The sequence below is a fragment of the Etheostoma cragini genome, chromosome 21, assembly GCF_013103735.1.
Source record: "Etheostoma cragini isolate CJK2018 chromosome 21, CSU_Ecrag_1.0, whole genome shotgun sequence".
NCBI lineage: Eukaryota > Metazoa > Chordata > Actinopteri > Perciformes > Percidae > Etheostoma > Etheostoma cragini.
Window position 1 is genome coordinate 8921841 of NC_048427.1, and position 21123 is coordinate 8942963.

Sequence of the window (21123 nt, forward strand, 5' to 3'; positions counted from 1 at the left end):
AGCCAAAACCCAATGATAGAAAAAGGAAACAGCTGAGATCAGATTTTTTAAAGCAGGGTTTGTTAACATTTTCCAGAGAAGGCACACACACATGTTCAAATGTTCAATGTCACCATTGAAAACACCTTATTGTCTTTTCTTTTATATAGTAAATGTATTGAACATGTTAAAAAAATACAAATACAAACACAATGTAAAACGTATAAGCGATAACAAAAACAAAAGAGATCATCCGCAACACAGAGCAACTCAAATCATATTGTTCATGTAAAAAAAGGGGTAGGAAAATATGGTCATCAATTAATAATCTTCAAATATAAGAGTGATGCTGTCTGTGGCACTCAGCCCCAAGCTCATTGTTTTCCACTGAAGATGTAAATCTTTGAAAACATTTGTTTAAAAAGGCTGAATAATTTCTCAAACCACTGTGGTGTTTACCAAATCTGAGTCAAACAGGAGGAAATAGTGCACTTGTTGGTGATTATTTTAAGTGGTAGTGGGCAGCAGGACCAGGATATGAATGACTCAAAGTAAATTACAGTGGCAGCACTGTTTGTCAGGCTCAGGCTTCACAGACAATGGTAGCATCAATTCATTGGTTGTTTTGTCTTTTCATAGGATTCATTGACAAATGAAAAATAGAAACAGAGAAACAGATATTTCTCAGCTCAATCCAGAGAAGTTGTGGTTAACTGCATCTGGAAGGATTCTGACCAGATCCCATGGATAAATTACTAATCTGACATGATAACGTGTGAAAAACTACGAGAGGATAAATGTGGCAATGGATGAGATAAATACTTAAAAAGTCATGACAAAGAGCGAGAAACAGAAGAGGAGCTATTAATGGGGTTCTCCACCATCACCTCCTCCTCCTCTCTCCCTCCTTTTTTATCTTTGCCCACTCTCTTATCCCTCCGTCCCCTCTCAGCTGCTTCCCTCGCCGTCGTTCTGGCAGCATCATTAACCCTGTGTGCCTCTAGCTGCTGCCTTCCCTGCCAAAGGCCACTCACACACATGGACACAGTCTCAATTAACATGTGCCAGACTAGAAACATCACCAAGGAGTATGCTAATATGTGATATAACAAATTAATATTATTTTTTAAAGGAAGCACAAGTGAGCCATGAGGATTCTGTATTGATCAGATAAGAGCCTCCAATCGCCCACAGCTGCTTTTGACGACCAACAAAAGGCTTTTTAAAAGCTTTTTTTAAATGGCGTGTAAATCCTGTGCCTCTTATGACACTCATATGATGCATGAAGCTGACACTGGTTAATTGTTACTGAGCTCTCTACAATTAATTGCTCGTTAAAAGGAAAACGATTATGTTGGCCGGCTGTTTCTTTGAAAGTAAAAAGCATATGGAGGTTTAGTGAAGTGGAAAATCACAGTTTAGACGTTGTTTTCATTACAGAAAAATGTATTCACTCTTCATTGTGGCTGAGTGGGCTCCATTAAGATCATATCTGTGTTGGAGATAAAATATTATTAGCATATTTCCAGCCTGTGGAACAGGGAAGGAGGACTGTAAACAGTAGGAGGAAAAGGTTTATGATGAACAGAGCTGCTGGAAATGTTTACCTGAACACACAGCAGTCTGTCTGCCTCTGCTTCTCACCTCTGCTCAGAAGCTTAAGCTCCATCACTCAACAGGAAGGCATCTCTTCAGATGATGAAATCAACTTTGACGTTTAGTTTGACACGGGCATTGAAACCAGAAGTCAAGTCGCTAATTCAAGTTTAACCTATGCCTCCCTTTATTCCGACTAAACTTGCATGAACATGCAGCATGTGGGAGGTTACTGCTGCTGCTCAGTGTGTCGAGAGCACTTTGCTAAGCGTATATTTGTTGAAGTGATGGAGCAGTTACACAAAAATATGAAAGTATGGCAATATACAGTACAATACTTCAATACACCGGCACAGTTGAAAAATTGCTTCAAGGGTTTGAAGCCAGTGTTTCCGAGTTAACAGCTTTTATAGAAACATTAGTTCTGCTTCTCCTCTAGTGGTACATGAGCATGCAGATAGTTTTGGTTTGTTTTTTCTGTCCCTGTTACTCTGGCTAATTCCACAGAACTCACAGGGAACAGTTTTCATTGGAAGGACCTTCTACCCAACAAATCCTGTGAATGCACCAGTGGACATGTGCAGGGCAATGGAAATACTGAGACCAAACAAATCATCACGAGGCAACCCTATAAACGAAAAATGAAGTCTGTATATTGAATTTCCTTCACTACAAGGAATAAAATGTTTTTGGGAAATATGGCGATTTCTTCATTATTTTAATGCTACTTTTCTTGGCCTAAGTGTTGTCCCCAGTAATACACACCTAGTAGACAAGTGTGTAGGAAAATAGTTTTCTGTTGGACTAAACATAGTCAAATTTGAATGGGCTATTATACCCACCACGTTTAAGTTGTGCAATGTCCCAAACTCCCAAAAAAGTAAAAGAAGACATGAATTCAGTGTTGTTGTTTTTTTATAATTTAGGTGAACCAACTGTATGACACACTTTCTGATAAGCCCTTTATGGAGTGTTTATAAGTTGTAACTATTAGTTTTATGAATTGAATAAATGGAAAATTAATAATACTATACAGACCAGTTGTAGGCCATTAATAAGAACAAATTTGAGGTTTCCAAGTTGTGAAAATCCCTCTCGCTGATGTGTACCTTTTCCATTTGATAACAGGACAGTTATCAATGTTGGTGGTAATCTTCTGCAGTCTTTTGGCCGGTGCAAATGCTTTCACTTCACTGTCTTAACATCAGGGTGTCGGTCCCTGTGTTCATTTTTTAAAGTCTTGTCTTTCATCTTGTAGACTCAGAAAGGCTGTCTGACACTCACGGGACATGTGCACATGTTGTCCACCTAAAACAGACTCGTCTTCTCTTTTCCAACTTTATTTTGCCAGTTCAGTTGGAAAATATTTTGAACACGAAAAAACACAACATGGCCTACGTTCACTTCCCTTGGCTCAGCTCTGTCCCAGGCTACTGTGCTAGCTTATGACGTCATTGAACTTTCACAGTTCAGTAGGCCTAACATAAATCAGCATAACATCCAGAATATTTATCAAATGAAATTACAGTGATTTCCCAACGGAATTCTTATCATATCCCTATTCCAGGAAATAAAATGATAAAATAATCCTTCTAAATTGCAACACACATGGAGGCTGCTTTCATTTCAAAACAATTTCCTTTCTGCGTGAACAAACAAATGAAAGTACATGTAATAATGATATGTCATGTTGTTTCTTGAGGATCTCAATTTGACCGAATCAGCACTGTGCCATCTTTTCAATCCCTTCTCCATAGCTTCTTTTAAAGTTTTGCTTGAATGTAACACAATGTCCCAACTATTGTTTCTTCAGCTTTCACGTCTTCTTGGGTTGTTTATTAACTATGGGCGACGTGAGGCTGTCTGTCAGTCAGTGCACGCTTCCTCGGCCTGTTTGTTCAGTTAGTTGACATCTGGATGAAAACAAAGAAACCTTTAATTCTTAACTCTTATCCTAAAGGTAAATGTATGTTTTACGTTGTTTTTAACAACCTGGATGCATCAATAGTTTGCCTAACCTTCAATGTTTGGAAAACGTGTCCGCTGAGCTACGTTGATTGGTCCTGAGGAGCAGTGATGTCACCGCTTGGCTGTGCCCGGCCGGTGCAACAGCTCGCGCAAGCTGAGGGCGAGAGAGGTAGAACTCCAGATGGAGTTGGCGCGCAACGGGAGAAGAGCTGTGGCTCGTGCGCCTGCGACACACTGGAAAGGCTGCCTTGCACTGCCTTGATGAACTCGACCTGGTCCCGCACACAGCGCAGCAGCCCGTCATGGGGGACGGTGGCGCGTCTTCGCCGGTGAATTTCTTGAATGGCTCGGGGAGCGAGGCGTCGGACACCCCTGACTCCGCTACAGCCGCGTCCGAGCAGTGGATGGCGGGGATGAGCCTGGTGATGGGTTTGATCGTCCTTTCTATCGTGTTCGGGAATATCCTGGTCATTTTGGCCATAGCCAAAACGCAGAGACTGCAGACGCTCACCAATGTGTTCATTGTGTCTCTGGCGAGCGCGGACCTCATCATGGGGCTGCTGGTGGTGCCGTTTGGTGCCGCGCTCGAGGTGCGTGGCTCGTGGCAGTACGGCTCCTTTTTTTGTGAGTTTTGGATCTCCGTGGATGTCCTGTGCGTCACCGCCAGCATCGAGACCCTGTGCGTTATAGCCATAGACAGGTACGTGGCCATCACCTCCCCTTTCCGCTACCAAAGCTTGTTAACCAAAGCTCGGGCCAAAACGGTGGTGTGCGCAGTCTGGGCCATCTCCTCGCTGGTCTCCTTCCTCCCTATCCTGATGCACTGGTCCCGTGACAGTGTGGACACAGCCTGCTACGAGGACCCTGAATGTTGCGACTTTGTCACCAACAGGGCATATGCCATCTCCTCATCTATTATATCTTTTTACATTCCTCTATTGGTCATGATATTTGTTTACGCCCGAGTTTATAGAGAGGCAAAGAAGCAGCTGAGGAAGATCGACAAGTGTGAGGGCAGGTTTCACAACAATTTAAGCGTACTGACCTCCAAATACAAGAAGAGGCCGTCTAAAATCCTGGCACTCAGGGAGCAGAAGGCCCTCAAAACGCTTGGCATCATAATGGGAACGTTCACCCTGTGCTGGCTGCCCTTCTTCATAGTCAATGTGGTGCGTGTGTTTTGCGCAGAGGTGGTGGACAAGGAGCTTTTCGTGTTCCTAAACTGGCTTGGGTATGTGAACTCGGCGTTTAACCCCATCATTTACTGCCGAAGCCCGGACTTCAGGAAGGCCTTTAAGAGGCTACTGTGCTGCCCGAGGCAAGCCGACCGCAGGCTGCACATAAGCTCCTGCGACCTGTCCCGGTGCTCTGGTGGATTGGTTACTGCTCTGGAGCCAGGCACATTGGGGCTGTGGTCGGATTGTGCCGGTTTGGACAACAGTGACAGCAGCCTGGCGGGGACCACAAAGCTTTCTCATCCTGAATCACAGCTGTGAAGGAAAAAAATAAAACTTTTGTGGAGGTGGATTACAACTATCGTGGATAGGGTGGTGACAGACGCGGGCGTTGACTCCTTGAGCTGAGCGTGGGTTTCTTTTTGGGAAAGGTACGCGCAAGAACTGCACCTTATAATGGGTCGGTTTTGTATGAGAAGTAAAACATCAGACGAAATCACCAGAGTTGTATTTGAACGCCATAGTTTTTAAAAGAGGCATCCGGACCGATGTTCTTGCCAAGATGCTCAATAGGACAGTTTAATGACTAAGAGGTGATCCAATTCGCTAAATAATATCACCCCTTACATTTTAGATAGGTGGATCTAATGAATTATAATGGGTGCTGCATTTTGCCATAAAACAGGATTCAGTGAGAGCATACGCTGTGCTGTGGTTTATTCCAGATGTTTTTGTTTATTTCTTATTATATTGGATCATCAGTTCAGTGCTTTATTGAGGAGGATCATCTACTAAGGGGGAGTGGGTATCTTTAAGTTAACCCCAGTATCGTGATGGGTCACAAGGTATTCTTAAAATGACTGATAAGCTGCTCAGGCGCACTGTAATAAACTCGTTATTTACAGCACTGGTCGGAGTGACTGAACTGTAGAAATGTTGTGCTCACAATGAGTTTTTACCTCACAGATATCGGCAAGTGCAATGCAGACAGGTAGTCTATTTGTTTATATTAAACATTTATGTAAATATGTATTTCTTCTGCGTTGTTTTTTACATTTGCAAGTGAATGTGGGGCTGATGCCCACGGCATTTGTACATAGTGTGTTGTTTAGCACTGAAGTGAGGAGTCTGAGCCTCTCTTTTGTTTTCTCTCATTTAAGATTGACCTGCTATTGTACGGTGGTGTGTTGACTCCTGTGAAATAAAAGGAAGTTTCATTGATAACTACTGTTTGAGCTTTATTAAGATTTCCATTTTCTTATTGGTTCATCCTGCTGAGATCACCTGGAACATGATTGGCCTCTATAGATTTTTAAACTATGGATTTTGTACACATGCATGCACAGTGGATTAAAATGGTTTTGTATAAATGTTTATATGTTTAAACGACTTTATTCTCAGCTGTGCCCTGATGAAGGTTCATTCAGACAGAGCATCTGCAGGCATTAGAGGACAAATCAAACACTGAAACAACTGCACCAGGGTTGGTTTGAGATAATGATGAATCCAATTCAGAAAATAAATATTTATATCAATTGAAATGTCAAAGCATTGTTGCTATATTTCTCCTTCATATTTTGATTAACTGATTTGTTATGTGTTATTTTTAACAGTATTTGACCCCAGCTTGCCAAGTGCAAAGAATTGCATGATTTTAGAAATATATTTTAAAACTTCAAAGATCTACTGCAGCAATTGTGTACTTCCATAAAACGTGTGGAACTCATAAGAGATGGATTTAAAAAATGGCCCAACTTTTAGTCCCTGTGGGTTGTGTGCCAAAAACACTGGATCCTACATTTCCCATAATGCATCTTGACAACGTCCTCCATTAGACACTCCCTGTCTAATGTACCCAACATCTCCAGTTTGTAGGGAAGGCGTTCTGTTAAAAATGTCAAGTCTGAAACCCAAGACTATAGAAGATGAACCCTGGTGATGTCATAAGGGTTATTTTGTCAGTTTGGAAAGTGCACAAAAAACATTAAATATAAAATAAAAACATTTTCACAGATTAAATAATACAATACTTTTCACTGGAACATGTATCAAAAGTCGTAAAATTCTAAACATTAGAACGTTCTTGTTCATCATTATCAATATTTGCTATATAGGCCCAAATATTCTGCATTCTCTCCGCTGCATACAGTCTCATGCAGGAGCATCTCTCGGTTTGATTGTTTAAACTTCCCATAGGCTTCACTCTGGATGCCTATAGAAGATGTTTTAGTAAACATGACAGCTGGTGTCATGAAGTGGCTCTGAGGAGAGAGAGGATTAGCCCTTTAGCTGGACGTCTTTACAACACAATAGCATGACGCGTCCTGCTAATGTTGCTCTCCCGGAAGGGGCGAGTCGTACATTTCAATTAGACCAGAAAATCCGAATGGAACTGAGCTCAGCTGTTTTGGCTAATGAACATAGTTTAGGTATGATTGGTTGGACTAATGTCTGAATGAGACCCAGTTTTTTGAAAGAAAGAAAACAACAGCAGCGCAGCCAGCATCATTGATGGCCTCCTGGCAAACACCCACTTCTTTATTAAGCATTGTTTGTTTGGCAGGCAGTTGGGGTTTAGGCAGATTAGCATTGGGCTCACAGATGCAGTAGCTAATCAGCAGTTTTAAGAATAATTGTTCCAAATTGCCTGTGTATCAGTAGATATTTGGGCTGCTCCAAGTCAAAGTAGATTAACAGATATCACTGTAACCTCTGCAGTAACTGAGGTTAATGTTGGTGAACACAGAGTTTAGCCTACATTAAAAAATGGGACTGGTCAGTACCTTTGGTGTGTTTCAATGGAGGGATTGACAATCAAGTTTAGTTTCTTAAAAAGCATTTTAACTTTTTGATATTTATGAACGTCCATTTCATTTAAGCCATTGCAAAATGAGTTGCTACAAAGCTAATTAAGACATTCAACTCCCCACATGTCTCTCTCTGTATTTGTCGATTATGGCAGAAACTCCAGTAAAGATTATTACCACTTCTGAAGAGCCTATCATGTTTTTATTACACCGTGTCATCTGTGGCTACCATAGACTGTAAATATTAAAAGACTATGGTGGCTAGCTGTTTACCAATGCTAAGCTAATTGGCTGCCGGCTCCAGCTTTACAATTGCACAAATGTGAGAGTGGTATCAATATTGACATCACACATGTACTTTTTCTCAAAATATAAAACTGTTACCTTCAATTTTATTGTAATTAATCCTGTTCAAACTTTGTCAAATATAGTAATTGAAATATGGGTGCATTTTACAAGACCAGGTGCAACTTGAAGTGCAATCATTCCCTATGAAATTTTCATATTCCCAGATGTTAATGCACCCGTGATTTAATTTCAACATGGTTTCACAGCAGATTGAAGTCAGACATTTTTTCGTGACCTCCCAATTCACCGCATCCACACTGCACTGAGACTCTAAAGGAGTGTCAGGAGCTCTTTCAGGTCTTCTCAGGCAGCAGGTGCGAGGTTTCATTCAGTTATTAAATGGACTGAACCTCCTCTTATCCAGATTATGAATATTGTCTGCGCCAACCACCGCCTACTACCATCTGTACTTGATTAAAGACTGACAAACATCATTATCAACGAGACTCAAAAACATTTAGCCCATGAGACTTCTTTGGGAATCAATAATTGTCATAATATTCACAGATTTGCTTTATAACATGTCTTACAAGCCATTAAATACTGATTTGCCATGTTCAAATACTTTTGTATTTGTCAAAAAAGCAACAACACAAAAGTCAGTTGAAGAAGACTTCCAGCACTCAATATACTCCATTCAGTAATCCAACAGAAACATGATTATGAAACATGATTTTCTTAAATGCTTCATTGGGAGGTGGTTGAAGGGGAGTTTTTTTCGAGGCATAAATAAAAAAAATAAAAAAATTAGAATGGAAGAAATTATGGAACACCAGAAATGTCATCACCTGGAGATAATTACTGCTGATTGCTAATTATTACAGCCTTATCAGATCCCAAGGGAAGCAGAAAAGTGCACCTTTTTCACACCTTAGCCACTTTTGAAGTAGTCATTTGTTTGTCAACATCAAATATATGTATATGTATGTATATATATACATACATCTATATATATAGATAAAAAAAGAAAAATCCCCCTCTCACCCCTTGTGGGTGGAATGTGTCATCCTCAAGCTTGGGTCCTCTACCAGAGGCCTGGGAGTTACATGTATATATACATATGCATCATCAAGGTTAAGCCCACCAATTTTTCCCCAAAGTGCTGGATTTAGTTGACATTTTGAGAGAAATTTAAGGGAAGTCACATTTTAAGTCGTATTCATGAATTTACAGTATAGCTAAATGACAAGCATGAACTTGTGGAGACTCTGCTGGCACACACGTCAGATGCCAGACATTGAAAAAACTCAACTTCCATTGGCTAATAAAAGCCTTGTAACCCTGTAAGATTAAATTCCCCTGTGATTTTTTCCACTCCAAATCTTGCTGCGAGTGTTCAGGTGTGGTGCCAAAAGCAGGTGCTACGCTTCATGTGTCCATCTGTTTGGATTCCCATGTGAACTTGGCGCTCAGAGGTCTCCATCTGCCATGCTTTGGCTTGCTTTGACTATGGCTCACGTAAGGTTGGGGCAAATGTTGTCAGTCACTTTTATAATGTAACAATTATAATAATTTGTGTTGCACTTAAAGAAACATGAACTACGGAACTAAACACTCTTGACTTTTGGGAACATTCTCAATCCAGAGGCAGCAAAGTAGGCAATGGCATTTTTTTCATTGGTCCACTGGTTTCTCACTCCAAATCAGATATCATGTGGCACTGTCAGAACATTGATGCACTGTGGGTCCAAAAACCTACTCTGACTTTCTTTGTGCCTCCATAAGCTGATGATTTGGCATCGAATGATCCAGAAGATTTTGTGGAGAGGATGACAATGTGTGTGCCAACAAAGATGGTGATTAAAGGAGGACTTTTTGAGAGTCACATGAAAAGATACCACTCCCATATCTGTCTGTTAAATATGCCAGGGAACGGTTAACAGGGGGGGACAGCAAGCCTAGCTTTGATCAAAAGTGACAAAACCCCCTGCTTTACCAGCACATCTCAAGCTGGCCCCAACCTCATATTGAACAAAAAAGATTGGAGAGTGATATTGATTTTTTCATCGAACTCTCATAAAGTAAACTAAAAAGATATGTTTTACAAAATGTCAAACTAGTCTTTTAAGTCACCAGCGGGACGGCACCGATACTGCAAACATTATTATGGGGTCCACTTCTCTGCCCTGGGTCTCTACGTTATCTTCTTTTAATGCATCCAAAGACCTGACCCTACCATTATCACACATGCAAGCATTTTGAGATACAGATGTTTGCAGTTTAGCACCCCCCCTCCTCGCAATCTTTTGAAACCCCCTTTTCTTTTAAAGAATAATCTTAACACGCCTGGCAGGATTACCAGACTTTCACAATAACATTGGGGTTCAAGAGGTAGGCTTGCACACACATGATGAGCGGCTTCACAGTGTTCAAAGTCCTCTAACAAGGTAAAAGGAGTCTAAAAGAGGAAAAGTGGGGCTGTTTACCCCTCTCAGTTAAGGCCACTGGGTCACATTCTGTAACAACGGTACATCACTGTAGATCCAGTGCATGTTTACACTGGCTGTTCAAGAAAAATATACAATCTGCAAAACTAAAAGTGCTTATTCTACAGAAGAATGTGACTGGAGGCTTACTCCTCAAGGCAGCGGGCCGGGGTTTGACCCTTTGCTGTCAATTAAAGGCCTAAAATGCCCCAAAATGCTAGTGCTGACACGTTGTAAGCAGCACCGATTGTGTTTGTTTTTCTCTCTTCTGACAGCTCTCCAATTTTCCAAACAACAGAGCTAAGTGTTGAAATCGTCCGGAAAAAATGTTGAATAAATGTACTTGGTTTTTGTCAACTGCAGAGAAATAAAAACTAAACGCGAGGCTGTTTAAAGGAATTTCATTCATAAATCCATCAAAAAATGTACTCGGCTGAATGTTGCACAGCATATAATATTTTTCTTGATTAAAATCTGATTGAAAATGCCCCCTTATGTAAGTGAATGTTTTGAAGAGGCAGAGCAAGAGAGTGGCATACTGTCAAAGCATCACTGAGACGTTTTACACGTTGGAGGGCTGATTTTTCTAATGGGGTCTAACGTTTGACCAGATGGATGCAGGAATATTTACAATTAAAAAGATTTATTTTTGTACACAGAATTACTAAACACTGAAGTTAAAAAACAATAAGTGGACCACTCATTATAGAAAGCCATTCGTATTCAAATGTTTTTATCTTAATGTTGCAGCTGAAGTCATGTCTGTGTTGGGCTGAAATATAGTAAACAAATCAAAAAATTAACAGGACAGGCTTATCTCTGGACCTTGAGAGCTACTGTCATGGCTGCTGCTGTGTCTAAAGGACACAAGCAATGCTTTCTGAATTCAAAGGTGGTCATCTAAGCTGATAGGAGAATCTTTTATCAGTGAGCTAAAAATAGCCTGTCAGCAACCGTTGGCCCAAATTGGATATCTGAACCTACCATGTGCCCCATTGCCTGCAGAAAAAATGGGAACTTTCACTTATACGTGCAGAGAATGTCCATGGAATCAAATGTCTTATTTTCCTGCAACATGATACATTATCTTATGACAGATGCTATCAGTTGGTCTGTAGGTGTTTTGTAATGTCTGCACATGTGCATGCGTGGGAAAGAGTAAGCTCATAATTAATGTTAAATTGGGATTTGTGATTATTGGGACAGGGTGACTAAGGATATTCTTCAACAAAACTATGAGTTTGATCCAAAAGATCAGATAAGGTGACTGCACAAAATGTGAACAAAAGCTGGAATGCAAAAATAAAATAAAAATTAGGATTAATCCACCAATTTAGCATTGCACTCCTGAAACAATGTCAGACTCAAGATGCAGTTTTTTTTCCCCATGCATTCTTCATGTCAAACCCTGGAGGCTTTTTACCCCCAATGCAACTTGACCGTTGACAGTTCAGTCAGAGATTTAGGTATGTTACGCTAATGCAGATTTACTTTTAAATGTATATTCACACAAGGTCACTTGCACAAGAATTATGCTTTCATTGACACTAAAATAGTTGCTCTAGACTTGTTTTTGTTTGGATGTTGGGAGGATTCCCATAGCGTTGTTTTAAATCATCCGGAAGGCTGGCTGGTTTCACTGACAGTGTTGTGCATGACCTCCTGCACTGCTGACACAGCTGCTTTGAAGTGGAACCTAACACTGCATGCCGCTGTGTGAGAGATTGTCTTTGCTCAATTATACTTTATTCCACTGTAACTGCAAAACAGAAACCAGAACAGGTGTAAGAGTCAACATTATCTTTATGGCCAAAAAAAAAACATGACATGAGACACTGCGGGACATTCAAGAGAAGAGACTCATCTCCTTTTATTCCCTGGAAACACCATATATACAAACATAATCCCGAAACATAATTTTTAAAAACATATTGTAATTTTACACAATGACATATTTACATATATATATATATTATATAATCACAGTTTGAATATTTCACAAAACAAGAGCAGGGGGAATCATTGTACAACAAGAAGAAAAACAGAAAAATGACAAATTTCTTATTTAATGTCACATTTTGACACTCACACATACTCAACACCATTTCTTTATATCTATATAGTGAATCCTTATTCAGTCATTCACACAATGCTGCGGCATGGCTTCGTTCGTTTCAAGGCTGTGGGAATATGTGAAATCTTGAATCATACATTTGAGAATTATGGGCAATTAATTAGGAAGTCCCATGCGGGTGTTTTGCATAGGTTGTATCGGACTTCTGTCCCAGAAATTGCAAAACAAAACCAACGGTTATGATTTCCACCTATTCAGCAGTAAGCAGCTGATTTCTGCATTCTTAAAGATGTATGAAACATCTAAAAACAAAAAAACTAAATATGAAGCGATAAAAATGCAACCGGACTAAACCTTCTGCAGTTTAAAAGGTTAAGTTTCAATATCATGTGTGAATTAAGATGTATTATATGTGTTCTTGTTGCACGAGAAGGATATCAAGCCATAACCATCCATAAAACAAAAGTCTATTTCTGATTGTGGCAATAAAGATGAAGGCTTATGTTTTATGACAGCTTTGGAAATCAAATAAAGACCAAAGAAAATGTAGTATTGTTGAATTAGCCAGTTGCCTGCTCTATTACCTTTTAGAGAGTGTTTGAGAAAGAAGCTGCAGAAAGAAAGAAAGAAAGAAAAAGAGAGAGACTAGCTGGTTTAAATGCAAATCAAGTTTATGCCTCTGGGTGTAACAAACTTCATGGTTAATCTGGTGAAAGCCTATCAGCTCAGACGCTGAGGTGTGAACACATAAGCTTCGAGAGGTTAAAAAGGCACACATGCTGCCATGCGCACACGCATTTTACACTTTGAAATATTCAAACACAAGCACAGTCGCATGTTGCACATACACATGCATAAAAACAATATGCTTGTACACAAACACATTCAGGAAAAAAAAAAAAAAATCAATGAAAGGAACACCATTGTACGGTCCCTGGATATATGGGTTCCATTGGCTTTCCTAAGCTACAGATCTTCCGTCCCTCTGATTCTTCTACAATTTTACTTCAATGGACTCCGTGACAAAAAATAAAATAAAATAAAATAAAAGGAGCTTGGTAGGAAAACCTTAATATTTTTGTCTATTCTTGTCCCCCCCTTACCAGATCATATTGTGCACAGGGTGCAACAAACATTTCTACAAGCTGTTAGCATTTCTGTGTCCACCGCTTGGAATGAGGCATGCTAATGATGATTACAATCCACTTTTAGGGCAGCTGAAACAAACCGCTTAAGATGCTCGTGTCTGATTAAGAGAAGTGGTTTCCAGTTGGTAAACAAAAAGATTAGTGAAGGAAAGGCAATAATTTAAGGTATTCATTTTTTCGAAATTAAAAGCAAAGAACATAAATTCTAAAAGAAAGCTTTAGGTGAAAATGCACGATAAAAATGGATTCAATTTGAAGCCAAAAAAAAAAAAGAAAAAAAGAATTACCTTCAAAACATGGGCAAACTCAAGACCAGCTCTACATTGCAACCGTAACATATTCTACTTTCTTCAGTTGTACGCAGCTTAACACGGGGATACTTCAAATCTGATGGCCCTGTGCTGTTGGCTGCATGAAACATTGCAAAGACCGACTACTTCCTTCAGTCTAGCACCGGTTTCTCAGATGGGTGGGTCTGCTGATCTGAGGCACCTTGCTTCACCAGTTTGGCCGTTTAAGTGCTGTGCAGAGCAAAAGTTTAATGGAAGATGCGCGGGTGGCACACAAGGTCCCGAACAAGATCCCGAACAAGCCAGGGCTGATCGGTTTCTTTTTCCTTCACTTTTTCTTCTCGGAATGCGGTGGGTAGTCAAGCTGAAGAAGCAGCTTTTCAAAAATACATTTGGCTTATTGGCAGACAGACATCAGGAGACCAGCAGAGAGCGCATGCTGGGCAATGAGCAGCTCAAATCGGTTTACTTACTGTACGGTGAAGAGCAGTGAGGAGAAATATTTTTTTATAAAATGAATTCATTGGCAAATAAGTGTTTGTCGTTATTTTTTTAAGACTACTTCTTCGGTAGAATTTGCCATACATTCAGAATGATGGCATTTCAGTCAATTAGTTTCCAAGGCAGTCAGACTTTCCAACATAAAGCAACTGGTCCGAGGGGGGTGGGGTGGGGGGGGAGAACTAGGTTAGCCCGAGGAAGATTTGTTGTGTTGGAGGAGGGGGTACATTGTGGATGGAATAATGACAGTTCAAGTAAGTTCAGACACCTTCTCCAAAATGGACAAGAGTACAAGACGTGCTTCCAAAAAGCAGCCTGAGGTGCTACTGGCACTTCCAACATTCATTTTTGTCCTTTATATGTTGAGATCAGGACTGCGTGTACATGTACAATTTTGCTGTTCCGTTAAAACCATTTGGTTGGAGATTCCTTAAGTAGTTCTTAGTCCTTTATTTCCTCTTGCCTGTGACATGGTTATGTCACTTCCTCCTCATTCCATCCTCAGGATCTGGCCGCTGTTTTATGAGCCTCTCGATCTCGGCCCCCAGAGTCTGTAGATTCTCCTGTTAAAGAGAGTGAAGACTTTTTGATTCAAATACTACATTAAAGTAACGATACATGAGAGGCTGTATACTGTATCAGCAATGATAGTTACAGGATGTGGATTTCAAGATACATTTGACACTTCCCAGTATGTATAAAATCCGTTACATTACAGCACATGTATTGCATACTGACTCTGCAAACAGGCATAGTGGTAAATAGGTTGCGATTCACTAATATTATTAATTATTTTTGAAGTAAACACACCATCTAATCTGATGACTAATCTCCATGCAATCTAACGGATTAGCAAGTAATCAGTAAGAATTACAACACAAACTGATTTTCCCTTTATTAAATGCACAAACCTAAAGCTGCACTAATCAATACAATTTTAAAAGGATCAAATGACTGCGTGTTATGTGGAAAGGGTAGCTTGTATTGAGGAATCCACATATAAATTTCACTCAGCACTCCCTCGCTCTTTGGAGTGTTTTAGTGGAAACTAGTCCTAACAGGGTTCCACTGTCCTGGCACTACATTTCCTTATGGGTACATCATCTGGCTACGTTGTCACTTTAGAATTGGAAAATTGGTTTAGTTCAAACCCTTATTCAATTTAATTGTCAAAAGACCCTTACATGCAGAAGCCGCAAAAAGTTTACAAGGGCTGAATGAGGATGAATATTATGAATATAGGCCTAAATCAACTATTTCAGGACTTGAACCAGAAAGCAGTTATTGTGGGGCACAGTTTCCTTCCTTAGCATAAGCATCAATGATGTGAATTCCGGATTAGACCACAAAAACCAAGGACGTCAGCCTGTCAAACAAAACAAAAAGTCACATACAGACAATTTGATTGAGGCTGACTTGAAAGGTTTGGGAGATATGACCCAATTATCCGACAACTTCAGAATCAGAATCAGGTATAGCTCCTGGCCAGGAACAGAATTTGGTGCCAGAAAATATGCATTTGTGTCAGTATATGCACCACGTTTTTTTTTGGTTTTTTTGATATGCTCACCAGTCAAATGCTGGAGTTACCGGACTATTCTTTTATTGTTGGTGCAGATTTCAATGCTGTATGGGACCCAAATACTGATTGGCAGAACGCAAAAGGCACCTAGTGACCAGGCTCAGGCTACAAATGCTCTGAAGTCATGGGAAAGCACCTTGGGGCTTATAGATATTTGGCATGCAGTTAATCCCACCTGTAGGGACCCTTCCTTTTTCTCAGGTAGACATAAATCCTTTTCCAGGATAGATTTTCCTTTTGCATCCCCTCCATTATTTCATTCAATTGATAAAGCGCAGTTACTTCGAATGGCAGTATCTGACCATAAAGGGGTCCTTTGCGCCACCACAATAGGCCAATAGTCTCAACGTGCTTTTTTGTGACTAGATAGGTTTAGAACAATCATTAGTCAAGAAAGTAATAAACAACGTTCTGAAACAGAAATCTGAATTCCTCATCCATAGAGCAAGACAGCGCTATTACTTTCAGGGTACTAGAACTAGTCATCTTCTAGCCATGAGATTAAGATCCAGTGATTATTTTGCAGACATTCCCGCTTTGCGGATGGTAATTTTAGAACGGACCCTGTCAAAATAAATAAATCCTTTCAGACATTTTATTCCGATCTGTGTGAATATGAGGTTACTTTGGATGAATCTTACTGTGACAGCTGGTGAAATCAACTTGACTTGCCTCAGTTATCTGACAGCTTGGACAAATTAATTTCTATTGAAGAATTAAGACGGAGACTACAGAATAGCCAAAGATGTCTACTTTACAGAGGAGGAGATAAGATGCTGGCCTTTCAGTTCCCAACTTTAAACATTATTTCTGGTCCTTTGTGTAAAGAACCCTTCTAACTTTGTTTAGTCCAGATGTGTCTGTCTACTGGTGAACCTTTGAAAGTGCTATGACAGAGTCTTGGTCACTCCATGACGTTCTTTTTGCCAATGTTTCTAACAAACAGTGCTAGTTACGCTTTGACCCCATTATCTCTCATTTTATCAAAACATGGAGATTGGCTGAAACATACTGCCGTGTAGCTTGTAACTGGCCCACTTTTTCCCCCATTCGATAATAAAGCACTCCTGATTGGTGGGAGGCGAATAAAAGCTCATCAGTGGAAACAAAGGGGAGTTCATTGTCTAAAAGACATTTTTGGTGATGTTGGCTTGTTACCCTTCTCGGACTTACAAAATGCATTCGATCTGCCACGTTCCTCTTTTTTTTTTTTTTCTGCCTTCAGTTAAGGTTGGCACTCAAGGCATACGGTGTTCCCTGCCAGATGCCTTTGCCCATCCATCCTATTCGGAAGTTATTTACCGCGCAGCCTAAAAACTGAGATATGGCATCCAGGCTTTATCAGTTCTGGGTGATATCTGGCCGAGTTGGCCTTCCTATTGAGAGGATTTGGGCACGCAATTGCCCAGACCCGGCAATAAACTGGCATAATGTATGGTCTAACATTCCAGAAGTATCTCACAATCCAGATCATCAGCAGATTCACTAAAATTTCATTCTTGGGACATATCTCACCCCCGTGAAAATAATGAAAAGCCCTGTATGCACTTTCTGCCAAATTAAAGCTCAAGGTACATATCTGGGAGTGTTCTGGAACAATATTGCATCCAAATTTCCGTGTTGATTAATGTTCCTGTGCCTGTTACTGTCAATGTTTTGATTATGAATGAACTGTCTGCCTTTCAAAAACATGCTGAGTTTGCTGGGCTTACAGCTGCTAAGAGGATGATTGCAACCCGTTGGAAGCCACCTCATGACTTATCTGTTAGTTTATGGATCCTTTTGTTTTTAGATGTCATGTACATGGAACTCTCTACGGCATGTGTGGGTGGAGCCCCGGAGAAGACTTTGGAGACTTGGCACAGCATTGCCGAGTCCTTAAGGTCATTGCTGTAGCCTTTTCTTTTGTTTGTGTGTGTGATTGGTCCCTTGTCTTGTGCCTGTTTTTTTCTGCATGTGGTGTGTTGTCTCCCTCTCTCCCGTTTTTTCCTCTGTGATTTTGTGGCCCTGGGACACGTTCCTATGTCCCAGTGTGTTGTTTGTAACAGTTTGTGAATTGTTTACATTATTATTTTTCTGAATATATAAATACAATTTTTATAACAAAAATAAATATTGATTTCATACTTTTATCTGTGCTACTTCTGTTGTGCAGACTGGGCCTGATTTATATAAGAAAAACAAGTCCCTCTTCGTAAACTTGATTATTTAATCCCCTACAGACTTAAGGCACCACTGGGCAAAAGAGATTGATGGAAGTTCTTGATTAAGATATGGAGAGGTAGAAAGTATTTAGAAAGACTTTAAAATAGCAGAATACACTTTTACAAACATGAACATGAAACCTGTGCAATAAGAGCAAATCAACTGCACTGCCAACAAAGAAATGCTATAATGAGAGCCATTTGAATGAATAAAGAAATATTGTTGTATTGTGTTTCTAACCTGTGTGTAACCAAACCAAAACTGTGAATTCACAACCTGATATGAACTTCACACATTGATAGTCCAGTCACATCCGGTCTATATTCACAACGTTCCACTTTTCGCCAATTTCCACTTTCTTTTTGTCGGAATTTTAAACTCTGGTGGATTCATGAGAACTATGGCTGACTCCTCCCCAGATCTCTACATGCATGGTAAATTGAGACAGCTAGCTAGACTATCTGTTCAATAAGAGTTTTTTTCTCTTGTGATTGGTTTAAAGAAATGCCAATAAACCGGAGCATGTTTTTCTCCTATCCCGGAATGCTGTTATGAGTGAATGTTCTGCCAAAGCAAGACTAAGTTACATCAGGTTGTGTGGCTCCAAAGGTGGAGCATGACACTGACACAGCCAAGAATTTATCCACTCAGGTCATCTAAACTTAATTAATCCATCAATGCAAATTGAGTGGCTTTCAAGGAGACTGCATGCAATCATTTTTGTTGTTGTTGCATTTATAGCAAAATGGAGTATAATGCTTTCTGGGGGAGAACTTACCTTCAGAGTAATGTTCTTCAGCAGTGTGTCCTCCAACACAGCCTGCAGCTTCCTGTTGATCTCCAGCGACAGGTCCAGGGTCAGCCCGCTGTCCGCCGGGTGGGAGGAGTAAAGTGAAGCCATGATGCCTCCCCGCCGGCTCAGGTTGGCCTTGTTAATGTCCGACGCCTCTGATGAGAAGGCCCCTGACTCCTCTCTTAGCACATAGCTCTGGATAATTCTGTGAGGAGGAAGGGAGGGGAGGAGATGAGTCAAACAGTGAGCTTCAAAAGGAGGGGGAACGAAGTGAATGCGTGGCATCGGCTGCAGACTGTTAAGCAAAGAAAATTTGGAATTAAAAAAGGTGAGAGCATGGAGCTCCTACAGAGCAATAAAACCATTTCCAGCAGCAAAAGCAGTGGACGTTCCTGGAATAGTAATTCCAGCGGAAAGGCTTGTTATTCTTTTGTGCAGAGGTTAGGGATACATTCGGTCATAGTTTCAAAAGATTATTATTGAGCCAGTCAGGAGGACAACATTAAAATAGGCTGCCAGGATTCTATTAATTACCTACATTTCTGTGTAAAAGTGAGACAAAGCCTTATGTTCATGAAATATTTCATCGCAATAATAATAGAGTGTCGCGGTTAAGTTATGTTTGTGTCAGAGAAAGGGGGAGAGGAAAATTAATTAGCTTAACAGCTCTAAACTTCCTGTTGTCCAATTTCCTCAGCACAGCACAAAGAACACTGACAAGCAAGTGTGTTTCTATTAAGAGAACAACAGAGAGCGGCCATTGTAAATGAAATTCATTACTGCGTCCTACATCATTATCTTTGTCCTATGCCACCAAAGAGAAGGGAAGATAATACAAAGCAATATTCAAGATGAAGATGGTTTAGGAAATTAGTGTGTGAAGCACATTCATAAAATCTCTTCTGTGCAGGTTTACGGCCATGAGAAAGAGGATGCTCAGGCTAGACTCCATAAAGGAAACAAGTGCAAGGCTAGAACTGCAAAGCTTTTGCAATTGCAATAGTATTCTTCATTTTCTTTTAAGACTGAGAATTGCGGGGCAGATGGAGAGGGTTGGGTAATGCCCTACAGAAAAAAAATCACTAATCAATATTCTAAACCTGCTCTCAACCCTGCTATATACTTTAAGCACTGACATGAAACTTCTACAGTATTTAGGCCCATACTGGTATTGTACTGTTCAAATTCAGAGTGTGTCTGAGAGTGACTTTTTGAAGATAGGTAACTGCAGGATTAGCAAAGGGACGTTTGTGACGGTAAGAGAAATTCTGCAGTAAGCTTTTTACTCAGTAAAAATCAGCATCTCTCCACAGAGACTGAGTTGTAGAGTTGAAAGCATAGAAGAGGATTCTCAAGATCCAGTCAATACCCTATAACTGGAGTGTGGATTGGAGGTGATTATTTTCTTTCTACTTTAACTACAGCTACTACTACTGATCATTATCTAGCTCTCAAAAAATTAAACACAGGAATTATAACCATAAATATCACAAGTATGAAAATGAGAAGTTTACATACTACCTCCTTAAGTATATTCCCTTTCAATGCTGTGATGGCCTTAATTCTTCATGTGTGGCGAAAAATGGCTCTGCACAGATACACTAAATTAAGGTCTAACAAGTATATAACTTAATGGATCCAGCCAAGTCTCTTTAAATGTTAAGCACCAAGATTTTACATGGGATAGTCGTACTTTTGGGACTAGGTAACTTAAAAAAAAAAAAAAGAGCCTGACGTTTAACTACACCTGTTTTAGTCAAGTGAATATGTTGTGAAAGAACTCTTGGAAAGGTTGAAAACATGCCAAGGATTTCTGGTTAAGACATTTAGGACATTCCATGCATTAGTAATGGTGTCCAATGCCAAGATGAAAACTAAATCCTGATGCACTATATTTATCAACATTTGACATAATGAAGAGAATTACATTTATAAATAAGTAAATTATAAGTCTACTCTGAAGAAGAGGGGATAAAACTCATACTGGTACTTAGAGTCTTTCACTCTGTGAGAAAAATAAAAAAATCCAACTTTTGTTATATAGTGAATGTATTTCCTGTATTGGTATTGTAAGTCTCACAGAATTCAACCAACTACCAATGCACTACATAAACCCTAACACTGTTTGTTACAGTGTATGCAATACACACTGGCAAAACAAATACGTATACGGTGCAATACAATTGAAATAGCTACGTCAGCACTACCAAAAAAAAAAGCCACCGTCATAA

The 21123-nt window shown here is 40.0% G+C and overlaps 2 protein-coding genes across 3 annotated transcripts in view; one reads left to right on the forward strand and one right to left on the reverse strand.

The window, feature by feature from the left end:
* Positions 1-3664: 3664 nt before the first annotated feature.
* On the forward strand, positions 3665-5942 carry adrb1 (adrenoceptor beta 1). Its single transcript, XM_034860961.1, has one exon. It carries the CDS (start codon positions 3846-3848, stop codon positions 5037-5039), a length of 1194 nt encoding a protein of 397 aa, XP_034716852.1. The 5' UTR covers positions 3665-3845; the 3' UTR covers positions 5040-5942.
* Positions 5943-12140: 6198 nt separating this feature from the next.
* The window catches only part of ccdc186 (coiled-coil domain-containing protein 186), a 28334-nt gene continuing 19351 nt past the window's right edge, over positions 12141-21123 (reverse strand). For both annotated transcript variants that reach the window (XM_034860441.1, XM_034860440.1), the window contains exons 15-16: positions 18878-19097; positions 12141-14875 (exon numbers count right to left, since the gene is read on the reverse strand). In XM_034860441.1, coding sequence (XP_034716332.1) covers positions 14792-14875; positions 18878-19097 — 304 coding nt within the window. In that variant the 3' untranslated portion in view covers positions 12141-14791. The remainder of the gene's footprint in view (positions 14876-18877; positions 19098-21123) is intronic.